The 20752-nt window shown below is 42.0% G+C and overlaps 1 protein-coding gene across 1 annotated transcript in view; it reads right to left on the bottom strand.

The window, feature by feature from the left end:
* Positions 1 to 283: 283 nt before the first annotated feature.
* The window catches only part of LOC124110380 (protein unc-93 homolog A-like), a 92520-nt gene continuing 72051 nt past the window's right edge, over positions 284 to 20752 (bottom strand). Inside the window, exons 3-5 of the mRNA XM_048390300.1 lie at positions 10173 to 10286; positions 7097 to 7361; positions 284 to 6282 (exon numbers count right to left, since the gene is read on the bottom strand). Of these exons, the coding sequence (XP_048246257.1) occupies positions 6053 to 6282; positions 7097 to 7361; positions 10173 to 10286 (609 nt within the window). The 3' untranslated portion in view covers positions 284 to 6052. The remainder of the gene's footprint in view (positions 6283 to 7096; positions 7362 to 10172; positions 10287 to 20752) is intronic.

Genomic DNA, 20752 nt, shown 5'->3' with positions numbered 1-20752 from the left:
TAATCAAATGATGGGGAAGATGGGGTCAGTGAAGCGAGTACTCTTGGGCTTCACTGCAGGCCTGCTGTCGTCCCCAACCTGACACAGCCAACACTGAGTCAGCGTTAGTCACGTCAGTCACACTTCATTCTAAGCCAAGTACAACACTTCAGCAAACTACTTTACAATATTGTTTCCCGTTCACTGAGAGCAAAGCAAAAACTTCCCTAAACTTCAATATGTCAGAACAGTGTTTTGAGTTCTTCGAAAGTTGAAGGAAATCCAAGGTCGACAGATTACCTCACCATGCTTATTCTTTATTGCAATGAAAACTTTTCTTTTCCTCTGTACAGCAAGTTTAAGAAAGGGCATCTTGTATAATACTACAATACTTGTCTAACATATATCTGTGTTGTACATTAGGAAATAGAAGACTAAATATAGAATGATGATGAAAGTTTAGAAAGTCACATAAACGCTGTTGATCTTTCTACTCAGTCAGAATTTTACACAAAAAAAAATGCAATTTGGGTTAATACCATGAGAAATAATGCTGTACCTAATTCTTGTTGAACATGCAACAATATTGTCAGCTTCAACTTAATTTTAAATTGCACACTCTGGATCAAATTTCAGAAAACAGTTAACACTGAACTTATTGATGCTGCTGAATATAGAAAGACGCTCCAGCAGTAGAGAAACTTGAACTCTGACTTGCAAACATGGAATGAAATGTGAGGATACCTTGGAAATTAAATATTCTGTGCAACAATTATTATGATTCAAAATTGACAAATGTCATATTTACAAACATTTGTATCATAATACCCCCCATCAACATTGTTATAAAAGCATATACACCATGCTCAGACTTCGCTCACCATGCTCATATACTCAACCAATATACAGATCATTTCAGTTCTAGAAATGATGACAATATTTCACAAACCAGCTCCATTTTCCACATCTTGATGTATTTGAGACAGAGCCATGGTTTCAGCCCAGCCCTGCTGGCTGATAAGCTCCTTCCCTGCCACACTCCACTTTCAACATTCTGCAACTGTTGTTAACTCACCTGTTCTTGGCATTAAGTTGGCTTTGATGTTTCTGTGTGAGAAAATGTGCCCTTAATATGCACAGGCATACTGACCCGTTATCAGCAAGCATCAATGATTGTCCCTATTGTGCTTACTTTTGATGGGCCCAATACATCACATGTATTTTTACACAACACTTTGAAGAAGCCATTCCATTGCAAATGCTTCCTAAAAGGGTGAACCCCGCAGACTGGACAGTGAATCCACATAGACATAACATCACTATCCAGGATCAGGGCTTAGTCTTTCATGTAGAGAAATGGCAGTTTCTCTGAAAACGTGGTGTGTTTCTCACAGTAGCTAATCCATCATGCAGCACCTCCAGGAACATTACACAACAGAAAACAAAATGGGAGTAAATTATTTGGCGCGTCAGTTTGATAACTGTGTCCAGTCTTCAGAGATGAAGAGTGGTGGTGTTTTCAACCTTGACACCAGCTAGTTCATGAATATTCTGTCTTGTCAATTGTTGCCAACCTTTCACAGGTCAAGGAGGCAGAGAAGTCGGAATTTACATTCTTGTCAACATCAGAGGTGATGGCATGTCACAAGTAACTGCATATTGTCATGTTACAGATATATAAAACATTGGTTGTCATCAAAAGTAGCTACACACTTTAACAGCCTGCAAATTATCCATGTCACAGACATAACATCAGCTGCTTACAGTATTCACTTGGCACCTGACAGACTGTTACATTAGGAAGTGACTCACCCAGTCAGTATTTCACAAACATTTACAACAGTTAGCAATTGCAAAATCTCTCAGCAGCTTTACAGGATAGCCACTTACAGATAGCTGTGTTGTGTCTCTTCTATGTGAATTGCACCAACTCAATAACCATGTCTCTCCTACGTGTGGTGCACCAACTCCAGCGTGTCTCTCCTACGTGTGGTAAACTGACTCCAGCGTGTCTCTCCTACGTGTGATGCACCAACTCCATCACAATGTCTCTCCTACGTGTGGTGTACCAACTCCATCACAATGTCTCTCCTACGTGTGGTGCACCAACTCCATCACAATGTCTCTGCTACGTGTGGTGCACCAACTCCATCATGTCTCTCCTACGTGTGGTGCTCCAACTCCATCATGTCTCTCCTACGTGTGGTGCACCAACTCCAACGTGTCTCTCTTACGTCTGGTGCACCAACTCCATCACAATGTCTCTCCTACGTGTGGTGCACTAACTCTGTCACAATGTCTCTCCTACGTCTGGTGCTCCAACTCCATCGTGTCTCTCCTACGTGTGGTGCTCCAACACCATCACAATGTCTCTCCTATGTGTGGTGCACCAACTCAATCCCAATGTCTCTCCTACGTGTGGTGCACCAACTCCATCATGTCTCGCCTTCGTGTGGTGCTCCAACTCCATCACAATGTCTCTCCTATGTGTGGTGCACCAACTCCATCACAATGTCTCTCCTACGTGTGGTGCTCCAACACCATCACAATGTCTCTCCTACGTGTGGTGCACCAACTCCAGCGTGTCTCTCCTACATGTGGTGCACCAACTCCATCGTGTCTCTCCTACGTGTGGTGCTCCAACTCCATCAAAATGTCTCTCCTACGTGTGGTGCACCAACTCCATCACAATGTCTCTCCTACGTGTGGTGCTCCAACTCCATCCAAATGTCTCTCCTACGTGTGGTGCACCAACACCATCACAATGTCTCTCCTATGTGTGGTGCACCAACTCCATCGTGTCTCTCCTACGTGTGGTGCACCAACTCCATCGTGTCTCTCCTACGTGTGGTGCTCCAACTCCATCACAATGTCTCTCCTACATGTGGTGCACCAACTCCATCGTGTCTCTCCTACGTGTGGTGCAGCGACTCCTTCGTGTCTCTCCTACGTGTGGTGCACCAACTCCATGACAATGTCTCTCCGTGTGGTGCACTAACTCCATCGTGTCTCTCCTACGTGTGGTGCACCAACTCCATCACAATGTCTCTTCTACATGTGGTGCACCAACTCCATCGTGTCTCTCCTACGTGTGGTGCACCAACACCATCACAATGTCTCTCCTACGTGTGGTGCACCAACTCTATCGTGTCTCTCCTACGTGTGGTGCACCAACACCATCACAATGTCTCTGCTACGTGTGGTGCACAAACTCCATCACATTGTCTCTCCTACGTGTGGTGCACCAACTCCATAGCAATGTCTCTCCTACGTGTGGTGCACCAACACCATCACAATGTCTCTCCTACATGTGGTGCACCAACTCCATCACAATGTCTCTCCTACATGTGGTGCACCAACTCCATCGTGTCTCTCCTACGTGTGGTGCACCAACACCATCACAATGTCTCTCCTACGTGTGGTGCACCAACTCTATCGTGTCTCTCCTACGTGTGGTGCACCAACACCATCACAATGTCTCTCCTACATGTGGTGCACCAACTCCATCGTGTCTCTCCTACATGTGGTGCACCAACTCCATCATGTCTCTCCTACGTGTGGTGCTCCAACACCATCACAATGTCTCTCCTACGTGTGGTGCACCAACTCTATCGTGTCTCTCCTACGTGTGGTAAACTGACTCCATCATGTCTCTCCTATGTGTGGTGCTCTAACTCCATCGTGTCTCTCCTACGTGTGGTGCACCAACTCCATCGTGTCTCTCCTACGTGTGGTGCACCAACTCCATCCAAATGTCTCTCCTACGTGTGGTGCACCAACACCATCACAATGTCTCTCCTACGTGTGGTGCACCAACTCTGTCACAATGTCTCTCCTACGTATGGTGCACCAACACCATCACAATGTCTCTCCTACGTGTGGTGCACCAACTCCATCACAATGTCTCTCCTACATGTGGTGCACCAACTCCAGCGTGTCTCTCCTACGTGTGGTGCTCCAACTCCATCGTCTCTCCTACGTGTGGTGCACCAACTCCATCGTGTCTCTCCTACGTGTGCTGCACCAACTCCAACGTGTCTCTCTTACGTCTGGTGCACCAACTCCATCACAATGTCTCTCCTACGTGTGGTGCACTAACTCTGTCACAATGTCTCTCCTACGTGTGGTGCACCAACACCATCACAATGTCTCTCCTACGTATGGTGCACCAACACCATCATGTCTCTCCTACGTGTGGTGCTCCAACTCCATCGTGTCTCTCCTACGTGTGGTGCACCAACACCATCCGATGTCTCTCCTACGTGTGGTGCACCAACTCCATGACAATGTCTCTCCGTGTGGTGCACTAACTCCATCGTGTCTCTCCTACGTGTGGTGCACCAACTCCATCACAATGTCTCTCCTACCTGTGGTGCACCAACACCATCATGTCTCTCCTACGTGTGGTGCACCAACTCCATCGTGTCTCTCCTACGTGTGGTGTACCAACTCCATCGTGTCTCTCCTACGTGTGGTGCACCAACACCATCACAATGTCTCTCCTACGTGTGGTGCACCAACACCATCACAATGTCTCTCCTATGTGTAGTGCATCACAGGTAAGATCTCTCAAGGCTGTACGTCATACAAATGAAATATTTCAGTCGCATAATCAGCATAAAAAAACAGTTAAAAAATGTCTGTCTTTACCACACAAATCAATACATTTGCATAATATTTGTACAACATTTAGTTGGCTAGTGAATCACTAGTTGGACAAGTCCGGCGCACAGACCGGTTTCTGGATCCCTGCTAGTGATCTGCACCAGCGTGTTGCATCAGTCGTCATCAGAGAAGATAGCAGCAATCTTGTAGACACTGTCTGGAATAGCTGGAAACATAGTGGTGGCATTACCAAGCAGCAAATTATTCTGTTTGGACTTGAACAGCTGGCATTGTTGCAGGATCTGCTGGCCCTTTCCCTTCTGAATGTTTTCATTTGCAGTGCTGAGGACATCATCCCCTTCCTGTCTCTCCCTCCACTTGTGAGGATCCCAATCCAAATGGGCTAAGGTGCATGCATCTTCCAGCAGTGCTACCCTAGAAGTCATCTTAATAGCTCACAAATAACATAGCAACACTTTAGAATAAAGGGGAAACTCCATTTCCAAACAGTTTTGGTCCTCATGTAGACCAGAATTAGAGTCCTGTCCTCATCAGCCAGGATGTGTCCGCATCACAGATGCTGTGTGATTTACAGATCACCTGATGTGCGTCACACAATGGCGGCTGCAGGAAAAGCGAATACTTTCATATCCGGTTATCAGCAAAAATCAAATCTCATTAAAATCAGATCTTTTCCTCCATTATAACATCTGTTAATCACCTTGTGGGTGTTCTGTGTATCGGAGTCAGTATAATGTGTCTTCTCCATGTAACACCTGTTAATCATTGTGTTGGTGTTCTGTGTATCGAAGTCAGTGTAATGTGTCTACTCCATGTAACACCTGTTAATCACCTTGTTGGTGTTCTGTGTATCGGAGTCAGTGTAATTTGTCTACTCCATATAAATCTGTTAATCCCCGTGGTAGCTCACCTGAATTGTGTTAAATAAACATAGATCAAATTCTAAAATAAAATCCTACAGGTAATTAATTAGTCAACAGGAAGTATGTACAAAACAAGCCACAACTGTTTCCACACCACAGCCATTTTCACTATACTGGGTACATTCACTAATTCACTAATACACTTTCAAAATAGTTTTCAACCTTTTCAATATGGCTGCTATGACAGTTGTGTTATAAATCAAAATTGTGACCAAAATATAGAGCCATCATTGCTGAGATCATCCTGATACAGTCTTATAACCCCACTGACCTCGGAGGAGATGTCTAAAATGTCCAAGTTGATGACAGGTGGAACAAGATCAATGACATAACCCAACTTGAACATTGGCTATTCTCATTTGTAACTTAACCCTAATATCATCATTTCTTTTCTCTCATCAATGTATTTGAGTAGCACTCAAAACAGATATCCAGAGAAAGAAGAATGAATACATCAGTGAGTTCTCTAGGTAAGCTCCAACATATTCAGCATCCTATGACTTCCAGTGATGATGACATTGTCTTCAGGCGTGGTCCTCAAATACATCATCTTCATCTACATGCCTGACTCGATACTCAGCCAGCACATAGAACATGATGGCCACTACCAACATAGTCATCAGCATGTACAGCTTGGCCGACACACACATGAACGTTCCGCAGCAGAATGCGATGGTGAGGCCCAGGCTCTGGAGCAGGCGGTAGTTGGCAAATGCTATATCCGGCTCATCTACACAGGTTAGACAGATGAGAGCTGTAACAAAGAGATTGACCTCTTCTGTAACCATGTTAAAGGGCTACAATTTTACAAGATGGTTCACAGATGCAATATGAACTATTTATAATCATTAAGAAATAAGATGGAACGATATGTTGAGATATAGGTTTCAGCAAAATTAGTGACAATGAAATTTCAAATCTATAGAAGCCTTAAATGGTCTAGAAGACAGGTGATAATGACCTTATACTTGTAAGACAAGCTTGTCATCACTTGTCATCAATAACATGAAATTATGAATACATGTATACCTGTAAAGCAGTACCATTTCATTCAGTTTACAAAAAGATTTTTCATTGACCATTGACAAAGTTCTCTACTTTTCGAAAAGCCTTCAATGAAGGGCTTTGAGAACCTTATGTGAATGAAGGCCCTACCCTAATTATGATATATGCTGATATATGTGTTTGATGATGAAAGTGAATTTTGGCTATAATTGACAGAAGTGACAGGTATTTCAAGAGAAATCCCCAATGCCATTGAGGTTGATACATCACGACATAGCTTGGACGTGCTCAGTGTCACAACCAATGCCGGGAACAATGTCAAGAGAAATCCCCAATGCCTTTGAGGTTGATACATCACGACATAGTTTGGACGTGCTTAGTGTCACAACCAATGCCGGGGGTTGCAACTCATCATAAGAATATCCTAGTGACCTACCACTACTGCACATAGCAACCAACTGAAATATATCTCTAGATATTGTTGCTAAAACAGTCACAACCAATTTGACAACCTTAACACTTCACTCAACCAATGTGAGGTGTTGAACTCTCAGAACACTTACTGTTACACTGTGTCTGCCACACCGCGTCACAGATGCCCCATGCTCCGGCCAGGACAAAGAACAACACTGGGTGGTTGTCTGGTATCCATATAAGGAATCCGATCATGAGTGCAATGTGCATGATGCCACCGAATCCCAGCACCACCTCACGGGGGATCCGCTTCCCAGTTAGTGCCACCAAGATGGATCCCAGCATGCTGCAGATCCCCATAGTGATCATTGTGTAGCCCACATACTCCTCTCCAAGAGTGCATGTCACATAGTGCTGCAAGACAAACAAACAAACATATTCACACCTCAAACACCTTCTGTGAGAGTATTAGATAGCTCTTCCATCTTGCTTAAGGTGTCTGTATCTTTTTTCTGTTTCTCATCTCCCTCCTGCTTGCCCTGAATTTTCATTCCAACATGAAATATTGAAAAGTTTTCTTATCTTAATTTCCCCCACTGCTGTGGAAATTTATGCCCTCATGTGACAAACAAGGTCAGCTTGATCTTTCTTCAGCTATATTTATAAAAAGTTCGCATCCAAAGCAAAGTGACTTGATCTAGATCATAAATTGATTTAAGCACTGTTATGAAGTGTTCTAAACTTTAGAATTTCATAAAACAAGTTGCACAATTAGTGAAAAAAATTTATGTTTCTCCAAAATTTTGCCCACCTGCACTCTTGCTGGTTGAAGTTGCAGAGGAGAAAGACATACAAAAACTATGGATGGTCTTACAGGAATAAGAATGATATCCATATTTAAACCAAGGGCCATAACTCCATTCAATAGGGATCGATCACTCCAACTTAATGGGCATAATAACTCTATTAAGGCCCCTGGCAAGGATTTTGTCACTAAAGTTGTAAGTTTTGATGTTTTTATTTTGTTAGCTTGTTGTTTTATGTCACAGTCTGCAAATATTCCAGTGCGGGCCAGGCAAACAAGTGATTGAAACAATGAGTATGTCATCAGGGTATGATCTCGCACAATCAGTCATGTGACTGGGTCCGACCACATGTTCTAAGTTGGCTGCCTCAAAATAAAGTGCTGGTCACCAGGTCACAACAGAGTGTCAGACTTGGCAGTATCCTGAAAACTATACAGCATCATACACAGCTAACAATCCAGGTTGGAGTAAAAACTACAGCCACAATTATAAAAATTATTAAGTAATTTATTTACTTGATATGAACTTCCTATCATGGAGCTACCATGTAAAATTTCAGAGAAATATTTCCAATAGCTTTCCATTTGTCATTGTAACAGACTTTTGGCCAGTGGTAGGACTGCACTAAAGCCTTGATCCCACTCCCACTTGGCAGGGGATGATACTGTTTGATAATAACACCTCACTGCCCTACGGGGCACTTTACACATCAAGTGATCTGTGCCCTCTGCTGCCCACCCAATGGGAGGCTGATATCATCTCTGGTATTTTGACCTCAGACAAGTCAACCAAAAATCTAATCAAATGGAGACCATGCCCTTGAGAATGTATGCCAACTTAGGTAAAGATCCATTCATAAGTACCATATTCGCCGTATTAAACGCCCTACTCCAATAACTAATATTTATCTTTTACAGTCTGTATTTTTTTTCTATATTACAAATTCCTTTTCAACAGAAAACAGTAGCATTATTTAGAAGGGGTGTATAACTGCCTTGTAACTATATGAAAATGGTTTTAGGTTCATTGACGTTTGAACTGTTTCTTCAGTACCGCTCGATGTCTGAAGATAAATATAAGTTGTTGTTTATGGTTTTAATTATGTCAATTTTCAAAGCACTCAAGGCACTTATTACGATGAATACAATATGTGCAACAATGTGCACATACCAAGAGCATGTTGGAGGTGTACACGGTTTCAGTGCCTGACGTCATTCTAGAACTGACCAAACACCTTACTGTAGAGTGAGTGAGTGAGTGAGTGAGTGAGTGAGTGAGTGAGTGAGTGAGTGAGTTAGTGAGTTAGTTAGTTAGTTAGTTAGTTAGTTAGTTAGTTTTAGTTAGTTAGTTAGTTAGTTAGTTAGTTAGTTAGTTAGTTAGTTAGTTAGTTAGTTAGTTAGTTAGTTAGTTAGTTATGGTTTTACAATGCTTTTAGCAATATTCCAGCAATACCACGGTGGGGGACACCAGAAATAGACTTCACACATTTTACCCATGTGGGGAATCGAACACTTTAAACCACTACGCTACCCCACTGCCCTTACTTCATGGGAAGGAAGGATACACAAAACATAAACATTCTAAACAAATATTACATTGTTTTAGTAAATGAGGATAGATATTGGCTATAAATAGAACAGGGATTAACTTAACACTTGGTCCTTTGGCCCATTGTCAGCAGAAATAGGCTGCATGTGATATGACCAAAGGGCAAGTGGGTCAGTGGTTAGCAATACACATACATCCATGGTTTGGTACAGTATTGTCATTACTTGTTTAGGAATCTAGCTATTTGATTGGTCCGCTACCGATTTGTATAAAAACGTATACAAACCCTAGCAGAGCATAATGACTTCATAATGTTTGATGTGACGTCACTTGCTTGTCACACCATAACTGATCCTCTTTGCATTTTGAGATACCAAACAGAGTTACCAAAAGCCAAATGGCAATCACAAGATCTAACTGTCCTACACAAACATTTCACCCTAATATGTCTGTGACTTGTGAATTCATAATGAAAGCAGGGTGTACATGGTCTTACAAGTTCATGTATATACAACTTGATCTTAGGTATCATGGTGTACAAGGCTCATTCACCTCCTAAAAACCCCCTACACCCTACAGTCATAGTGATATTGTTTTAGGGCCAATTCTTTTCAATACTAGCTGACTCTGTTTTCCAGCAGATATATTTTACTGATCATTCTCTGATGAAGTAAAGATTATTGCTTATGGCCCTTATGAATTTCTCAAACAGAAAACACTACTTAGTTGTAGCCAGGCATGAAAGAAGAAAACAGAATGTGTGGTTACAGTATTGTTATACAAATCATTTTGGGAGGAGGAAACAGATCCGACAGTGTCACATTTGGAGTAAAATATATTGGGCTATCTCAGTTAATTGAAGATTCATTACCTGGTTAAAATCTGAATACATGAATCCTTGTTGTAGGCCAGTAAAAATTAGCAGAGGAATCAGCAGACGAAACGTTTTGTGGGTTACCATCTGACTGACATGGTCCACCAACATCTGAAACATAGAGAACACCATCAACAGTTCAAGCAACTGAAACATAGAGAACACCATCAACAGATGGAGCAACTGAAACAAAGAGAACACCATCAACGGTTGGAGCAACTGAAACATAGAGAACACCATCAACAGTTGGAGCATCTGAAACATAGAGAACACCATCAACAGTTGAAGCATCTGAAGCATAGAGAACACCATCAACAGTTGGAGCATCTGAAGCAAAGAGAACACCATCAACAGTTGGAGCATCTGAAACATAGAGAACACCATCGACAGTTGAAGCATCTGAAGCATAGAGAACACCATCAACAGTTGGAGCATCTGAAGCAAAGAGAACACCATCAACAGTTGGAGCATCTGAAACATAGAGAACACCATCAACAGTTGGAACAACTGAAACAAAGAGAACACCATCAACAGATGGAGCATCTGAAACATAGAGAACACCATCAACAGTTGGAACAACTGAAACAAAGAGAACACCATCAACAGATGGAGCAACTGAAACATGGAGATCACCATCAACAGTTGGAACAACTGTAACATAGAGAACACCATCAACAGTTGGAACATCTGAAGCATAGAGAACACCATCAACAGTTGAATCATCTGAAGCATAGAGAACACCATCAACAGTTGGAACAACTGTAACATAGAGAACACCATCAACAGTTGAAGCATCTGAAGCATAGAGAACACCATCAACAGTTGAAGCATCTGAAGCATAGAGAACACCATCAACAGTTGGAACAACTGTAACATAGAGAACACCATCAACAGATGGAGCATCTGAAACATAGAGAACACCATCAACAGTTGGAACAACTGTAACATAGAGAACACCATCAACAGTTTGAGCATCTGAAACATAGAGAACACCATCAACAGTTGGAGCATCTGAAACATAGAGAATATATATTATACTTCTGTTATGCGTCGCCAATGTAAGTTAAAGTTTTCATTTCACCCAAAGAGCTGTTGAACGGCGAAAGATCTTGTGTGGATAAAGGAGATTGACAAGCACGAATATCTGGACTGTGTTTTTCTATATTAAATACTTATACACCTGATGAAATCCCCTGTTTATATATATATATATATTGTCCCCAAACCACTTACAACCACCCTCATTTTAATCACATAGCTATAAGGTTTTATTATTTTCACTTCAGAACATTTCTGAATTTGGGTAGAATTAACATATCAACCTTAAGAATGAACAATTCCTTACAATAGCTTACATGAATCAGAATATCATAGAAATTTCTTGAAAGTTGAAACTGAAAAAAATCTGATGTTCCAATATTAGCCAATGTTTGTACTGTATGGGCAATAAATGAGTATATCATCAAATGCATCAGACAGAACATTATGCAAGTAGATGAGGCGTGAGAGAAAAACATCCACTATTTACAGAAGAGTTATGGGAGCAATCCTCCATGGCTAAGATAAACATCACAATCAAATCTGGTAGCTTGGCCTGCATCAAAGTCTTTGTACGAACATGTAATTGGATAATTGTGGGTTTATTACAAATCTGATGAAAATTGGTCGATACAATTTCTCCATTACACCTAAATCATTGGGTATGATTGGATTACTGATGACAGTTAATGTCATTTTCCAAGTCCATTTAGAGGCAAGGTGGCTACACAAGCCAGCATCAGTAATGACATTAACAACTCAAAGACTTCTGCTTCTTGTCCATAACAAAATACTACACTTAAAGTGCGGATGTCTAGTCGGTATTAGATAGTTTACAGTGTTTCATTCAAGGATATACTGTGATTCATTGACAGTAAAAAAGGACAGACATAAAACTTAACACTTTCCATAATGAAATGGAAGAGTCATCTCCCATATCCAGGACATTGTTGCTGAGTGGCATTGCTGATTGTAATCAAACTGTCTATGACAACACCAAGCATACCCAGGCATGTCCAGTAATATAGACTTGTATTATATGCTATTGTAAAATGAAACCAGATTATTACAAAACAAAATTGATATAAATCTGTCTGCACTATCATGAAGGACCTTGTGTTATAGAGGTAAAACCATTCCTGGCTACCTGGGGCAATACCATTCCTGGCTATCCGGGACAAAACAATTCCTGACTACCTTGGTGGAAACCATTCCTGGATACCTGGGGCAAAACCATTCCTGGCTACCCGGGACAAAACCATTCCTGGCTATCCGGGACAAAACAATTCTTAGCTACCTGGGTGGAAACCATTCCTGGCTACCTGTGTTGAAACAATTCCTGGCTACCTGGGGCAAAACAATTCCTGGCTACCTGGGGCAAATCCATTCCTGGCTACCTGGGGTGAAACCGTTCCTGGCTATCTGGGGCGAAACAATTCCTGGCTACCTGGGGTGAAACCATTCCTGGCTACCTGGGGCAAAACCATTCATAGCTACCTGTGGTGAAACCATTCCTGGCTAACAGGGGCAAAACAATTCCTAGCTATCTGGGGCAAAACCATTCCTGGCTATCTGGGGCAAAAATATTTATGGCTACCTTGGGCAAAACAATTTATGGCTATCTGGGGCAAAACTATTCATGGTTACCCAGGGCAAATCCATTCCTGGCTACCTGGGGCAAAACCATTCATGGCTACCTGGGGCGAAAACAATTCCTGGATATTTGGGGTGAAACCATTCCTGGATATCTGGCGCAATACCATTCCTGGCCATATGGGGCAAAACCATTCCAGGCTATCTGGGGTGAAACCATTCATGCCTACCTGTGGTGCAGGCATTCCTGGCTACCTGGGTTGAAATCATTCCAGGCTATCTGGGGTGAAACCATTCATGCCTACCTGTGGTGCAGGCATTCCTGGCTACCTTGGTTGAAACCATTCATGGCTACCCAGGGCAATACCATTCATGGCTACCTGGGGCAAAACAATTCCTGGCTACCCGGGGCAAAACCATTCCTGGCTACCCGGGGCAATACCATTCCTGGCTCCCTGGGGCGAAACCATTCCTGGCTACCTGGGGTAAAACCATTCCTGGCTACCTGGGTCAATACCATTTATGGCCACCCGGGGCAATACCAGTCATGGCTACCTGGGGCGAAACAATTCCTGGCTACCTGGGAAAAAACATTCCCTGCTACCCGGGGCAAAATAATTCATGGCTACCTGGATACAATAATGCCCTTGCATGAACTATAACCATGAAGCAAAGACAAATTATCCTCTCTTCCTTTCATATGTGAATGTGGTATTAGCTTAGAATGTCTTCAGGCCACTGGTTCCCACCCACTGTACTTTACTGAAACTAATGACATTGTCTCTCCTCCATCTCTACTAGAGTGCACTGGGATCTTCATCATTCACCAAATTGGCAATAAAGCATATTCAAGGAAAAAACCAGGATGGGGCATATCGTTTTGTTTGGGATGGTACACTATCCTTACTGATAAATGTTACAATACATTCATGTAAAAACAAACATTGTAAAGAATCACACAAACTATTAGTGCTAATCCACTCCTATCAAGTCAACCAACCAGAAGTTATTAAAAATTATGTTTACTCACCACTCTGAATATCGGTGGAGGATCAACCCAGGTTTTTATCATGGCAAGCAAACACTTCAACCACAAGGCTACTCAACAGCCTTGATGAAAGAAAGTGCAACTTGCGGTCTATAAAACTGCCCCTATCAGAGGCCACTATCAGTGTTTCCCTGACACAACCATATTTACACCAAAGTTTGATACTAAAGTTGTAAGTATTTTGGTAAAATATCAGTAGAAAATGAGAACTCTGTCTCTCTCTCTTTCTAATGTCATGACTTCTAAAACAAATAAGGCAACAATGTTCATAATGTTCAATACTTCTTATCAGTATGATGTAAGGTACATTGTCATAAATTATTATTTGCCATTTTTTGCAGCTGTTCACACTGAACCATATCTAATGTCTACTCAACTTTTATGCAAACTCTAAACAGCTCAAGTCATGTGAAAGGCATAACATCTGAACTCTTAAAGCTGCCGAGCAGCTGTGAAGGACAAACACATATTTGTTGTAATAGACAAAAAAGAATAACTCCAGCAGGAATTTTGTGCCCCCTGGGTGATCAATAAATGAATTCCTGTGCACCACTACAACAATAAACAAATTGTAGTGTTTGATTGGCTAGCACAGCACATGGCAAGAGTCTGGGAGGTTGGGGCAACAAATCTTCTGGAATAACATCCCCACTCTTGTCACACATCATTCTTTCATTGATTAAAAATATCCTGGAACATTAATCCAAATATTGACAGCATCTCAGGGAGAGCAGAGAATTAATCCTTGTTTTAGACTGGTGCTACCAGTCACGGCATAACACCAAGTATATCAATTACTGGGCAGAGTCATGGTGAAATATGTGAAAGGATGTACAGGAGCGCAATGCTGGCCTAATGTGTGATATATTTCATCTATCAATACAAGTGTGCCTCCATTAACAAGTTGTGTAGTCATTAGAGGTGGTGGTGCTACTTCCACACAAGCTGGCCAGTCCCGGGGGACCAGCTACATCACAGCTAAAAGTCTTCACGCTGCTATGGCAAGTGTCCAAATATGGTCGTATTTATTGGGATTTCGTTTTCCGAGCTGCAAATAGATAAGTCTTATGTATGTGAAACAGTCTTCATGAACACACAGACTTAGCCCCATGCACAGCCTGCTGACCCAATGAAATCAATTGGCAAAGGCCAGCGTTAATATTTCTTTTAAGTTTTGTGCATTTCCAAAGTTGATTTCAGCCTTGACAGTTTCATTTCAGAGAAATGCGTCTGTCAATAGTGTTGTTCAGGGTCTTATTTTCAAAACTCTACAATAGTTGACCCATCCCTCTATCTTGTCTTCTTCCAGGACATAAACCCATGGCGCTTACATTCAATGCAGTTGGGTGTCATTTTTTAACATATATACCAGCATTGTTCACTGGGTTGTGCTGCAGCCACCTTCAGTACAGGAGTCGGGACTCAACATGGCATTACAGCAGCCTGCAGCTGACCTCCTGTAACTGGTGAAGCTGTACAGAGCCTGTCATGACTGTTTGTGAAACTGTACAGAGCCTGTCATGCCTTTTGGTGAAACTGTACAGAGCCTGTCATGGCTGTTGGTGAAACTGTACAGAGCCTGTCATGCGTGTTGGTGAAACTGTACAGAGCCTGTCAAGGATGTTGGTGAAGCTGTACAGAGCCTGTCATGCCTGTTGGTGAAACTGTACAGAGCCTGTCATGACTGTTGGTGAAGCTTTCCAGAGCCTGTCATGCCTGTTGGTGAAACTGTACAGAGCCTGTCATGGCTGTTGGTGAAACTGTACAGAGCCTGTCATGCCTGTTGGTGAAACTGTACAGAGCCTGTCAAGGCTGTTGGTGAAGCTGTACAGAGCCTGTCATGCCTGTTGGTGAAACTGTACAGAGCCTGTCATGACTGTTGGTGAAGCTTTACAGAGCCTGTCATGCCTTTTGGTCAAACTGTACAGAGCCTGTATTGACTGCTGATATAACAGTGCAGGGCCTGTCATGCCTGTTGGTGAATCTGTACAGCGCCTGTCATGCGTGTTGGTGAAACTGTACAGATCCTGTCATGACTGTTGGTGAAGCTGTACAGAGCCTGTCATGCCTGTTGGTGAAACTGTACAGAGTCAGTCATGACTGTTGGTGAAGCTGTACAGAGCCTGTCATGACTGTTGGTGAAGCTGTACAGAGCCTGTCATGACTGTTGGTGAAACTGTACAGAGCCTATCATGACTGTTGGTGAAGCTGTACAGAGGCTGTCATGCCTGTTGGTGAAACTGTACAAGGCTGTCATGCCTGTTGGTGAAACTGTACAGAGCCTGTCATGGCTGTTGGTGAAGCTGTACAGAGCCTGTCATGCCTGTTGGTGAAACTGTACAGAGCCTGTCAAGGCTGTTGGTGAAGCTGTACAGAGCCTGTCATGCCTGTTGGTGAAACTGTACAGAGCCTGTCATGACTGTTGGTGAAGCTGTACAGAGCCTGTCATGCTGGTGAAACTGAGCCGATTATGTCATGAAAGTCAAGGATGAACCTATTAACTCTAATTATTGGCAAGTGAAGTGATCAGTATATTTTGCAATATCTGAAATTCAAAATGTATAAAGTATGCTGTACATATTCTGCCGAGACACTGACATCCTGGTAGCCAGGTAGCCTGTGACTCCCTATGACATAAGGTCTCCTCTGTGCTACTCACATGTCTCAGTCTACATGGATCGGAAGTACCAGTGTATTGAATGGGTAATTTGCTTTCAGCCACTGTGTCAAGGTGCTTGTAGGGGTTGAATTGTTGGAGCTACCTGTTTCACTATCAGCTGGGCAGGAATTGCAAAATTGCAGTGATGAAATCAAATGTGCCAGAAAAAACAATGGTTAACAGCACAACCATTGATCCACAGCATCTGGTCACAACAAGGCAAATGACACATTGTAACCACTTGATCCTCACAAGTGGACTTCTGTGACAAGCATGGCATGCTGGAGACCTAGGCTGACCCAGGCTCCTCACACCAGGGCTTCATCTGTAGTAAAGTAACAGGATTCATTGAGAGTATCCGAGAAAATGAAAACTTGACTTGTAATGATTATGCATAAGATAACATATGAAAGACACTTGCAACTACCATACATGGATCTATTTAACACATTTGGAGAAAGGATTCAGCAGCTTATGTTTAGTATATTGTTCATAACTTTGTGATGACATGGTGTGTTCAACAAATAACCTTACCGGCATTTCTAATAGATATATTTATGACTTTTGCAGCATGATGTCCTATTTTAAAAAAAACGTTGTATTGTGAAGATCATGGAAATAGAGGTATGCATTAGTTAGTTCTCAAAGACCTCTTCACACCAACCATCAAACTTGATCAAGTATCATGGAAGTTACTATCTATGTTTGACTGAGGAGGTCGAAAAAATTAGCTAAACTGAAGAAGAATCAAGCGCCTTCCAATTGAAGTGAAAAGAAAACTTCCAAGAGGAAGACCTGTGACATCTCTGACGGACTGAAAAAACTTTTTCTGACACAATTTGATAATGAAAACTTTGAGGATGTAATGATACCCATTTGGATTGGAAACAGGTCTGTGTTATTTGTGCTCCACTCTCACATGCCATTCTCTTACAAGCACTTAATCTAATTGATGTACTGAGGAGGAGGGCTGGGCTGAAGGCACTGACAAATGCTGACAACCTTCATTTATAAATACACTTTGGAGTCCCTATATAAATGATTATGATGACTGAAAAACATCCCATTCCTCTCGCCCTTTACCTCCATCTGTGGATAATTCTTGCTTTGACCAGCACAGTGACAGGTGCTTCGGAGACATGGGCTGCTGAGTAGTACATCATCCTTTATGTGTGTGAGCCTCGTGGAGGATGTGTGAGCCTCGTGGAGGATGTGTGAGCCTACAGGAAAGTGTTCAAACTGACATGTCATGGTAACTGACAAGCTGAACCTTCTGGAAATTGATACTTTATGAAAAGGAAAGTTTATTGACAGGTGGAAGTGATTTGAAATTGGAACCTTCAGGCAATAACACTGCACTGAGAAATCAGTGCAGCATGAAAATATTGTGAAGAAATGGATTTTTTGGCTCTAGTTGACATGTTAATAGTAACTTGAGTTCAGTGGTATTCCTTACGCATTTATTGGCTTGGTTCACGGAGTATCGCTGATGTGTGGGGTCTGTGCTGTGTCGGCGGCCTTATGGTTAGGGGTGGCATGGAAACGTTTCTCAGTCATAAGTAATCCTAAGCAAAGAGATTAATGGAAGATTTCAGTTACGACAGTCGGATATGACCGTAAGAATAAATGGCTGTGACTTAAAACATCTCTTCACTTTCTTTCAATTAAGACTGTTTTCACTGCTAGACTATGACATATCTCCTTTCACTGCTAGACTGTGACATATCTGCTTTCACTGCAAGACTGTGACATATCTGCTTTCACTGCAAGACTGTGACATGTCTGCTTTCACTGCAAGACTGTGACATATCTGCTTTCACTGCTAGACTATGACATCTTTGCTTTCACTGCAAGACTGTGACATGTCTGCTTTCACTGCAAGACTGTGACATATCTGCTTTCACTGCTAGACTGTGACATGTCTGCTTTACACACATACTGATAGTGGTGTACACACATACTGATAGTGGTGTACACACATACTGATAGTGGTGTACACACATACTGATAGTGGTGTACACACATACTGATAGTGGTCATGTACACACATACTGATAGTGGTCATGTACACACATACTGATAGTGGTGTACACACATACTGATAGTGGTGTACACACATACTGATAGTGGTGTACACACATACTGATAGTGGTCATGTACACACATACTGATAGTGGTCATGTACACACATACTGATAGTGGTGTACACACATACTGATAGTGGTCATGTACACACATGCTGATAGTGGTCATGTACACAAATACTGATAGTGGTCATGTACACACATACTGATAGTGGTCATGTACACACATACTGATAGTGATGTACACACATACTGATAGTGGTGTACACACATACTGATAGTGGTGTACACACATACTGATAGTGGTGTACACACATACTGATAGTGGTCATGTACACACATACTGATAGTGGTCATGTACACACATACTGATAGTGATGTACACACATACTGATAGTGGTCTACACACATACTGATAGTGGTCTACACACATACTGATAGTGGTCATGTACACACATACTGATAGTGGTCATGTACACACATACTGATAGTGGTGTACACACATACTGATAGTGGTGTACACACATACTGATAGTGGTGTACACACATACTGATAGTGGTCATGTACACACATACTGATAGTGGTGTACACACATACTGATAGTGGTGTACACACATACTGATAGTGGTCATGTACACACATACTGATAGTGGTGTACACACATACTGATAGTGGTGTACACACATACTGATAGTGGTCATGTACACACATACTGATAGTGGTCATGTACACACATACTGATAGTGGTGTACACACATACTGATAGTGATGTACACACATACTGATAGTGGTCATGTACACACATACTGATAGTGATGTACACACATACTGATAGTGGTGTACACACATACTGATAGTGGTCATGTACACACATACTGATAGTGGTGTACACACATACTGATAGTGGTCATGTACACACATACTGATAGTGGTGTACACACATACTGATAGTGGTCATGTACACACATACTGATAGTGGTGTACACACATACTGATAGTGGTGTACACACATACTGATAGTGGTCATGTACACACATACTGATAGTGATGTACACACATACTGATAGTGGTGTACACACATACTGATAGTGGTCATGTACACACATACTGATAGTGGTGTACACACATACTGATAGTGGTGTACACACATACTGATAGTGGTGTACACACATACTGATAGTGGTGTACACACATACTGATAGTGGTCATGTACACACATACTGATAGTGGTGTACACACATACTGATAGTGGTCATGTACACACATGCTGATAGTGGTCATGTACACAAATACTGATAGTGGTCATGTACACACATACTGATAGTGGTCATGTACACACATACTGATAGTGATGTACACACATACTGATAGTGGTGTACACACATACTGATAGTGGTGTACACACATACTGATAGTGGTCATGTACACACATACTGATAGTGGTCATGTACACACATACTGATAGTGATGTACACACATACTGATAGTGGTCTACACACATACTGATAGTGGTCTACACACATACTGATAGTGGTCATGTACACACATACTGATAGTGGTCATGTACACACATACTGATAGTGGTGTACACACATACTGATAGTGGTGTACACACATACTGATAGTGGTGTACACACATACTGATAGTGGTCATGTACACACATACTGATAGTGGTGTACACACATACTGATAGTGGTGTACACACATACTGATAGTGGTCATGTACACACATACTGATAGTGGTGTACACACATACTGATAGTGGTGTACACACATACTGATAGTGGTCATGTACACACATACTGATAGTGGTCATGTACACACATACTGATAGTGGTGTACACACATACTGATAGTGATGTACACACATACTGATAGTGGTCATGTACACACATACTGATAGTGATGTACACACATACTGATAGTGGTGTACACACATACTGATAGTGGTCATGTACACACATACTGATAGTGGTCATGTACACACATACTGATAGTGATGTACACACATACTGATAGTGGTGTACACACATACTGATAGTGGTCATGTACACACATACTGATAGTGGTGTACACACATACTGATAGTGGTGTACACACATACTGATAGTGGTGTACACACATACTGATAGTGGTGTACACACATACTGATA

Source organism: Haliotis rufescens, unplaced genomic scaffold (genome assembly GCF_023055435.1).
Source record: "Haliotis rufescens isolate VD_foot unplaced genomic scaffold, xgHalRufe1.0.p SCAF_9, whole genome shotgun sequence".
Lineage (NCBI taxonomy): Eukaryota > Metazoa > Mollusca > Gastropoda > Lepetellida > Haliotidae > Haliotis > Haliotis rufescens.
This window is presented reverse-complemented; position numbering and strand designations above follow the sequence as displayed.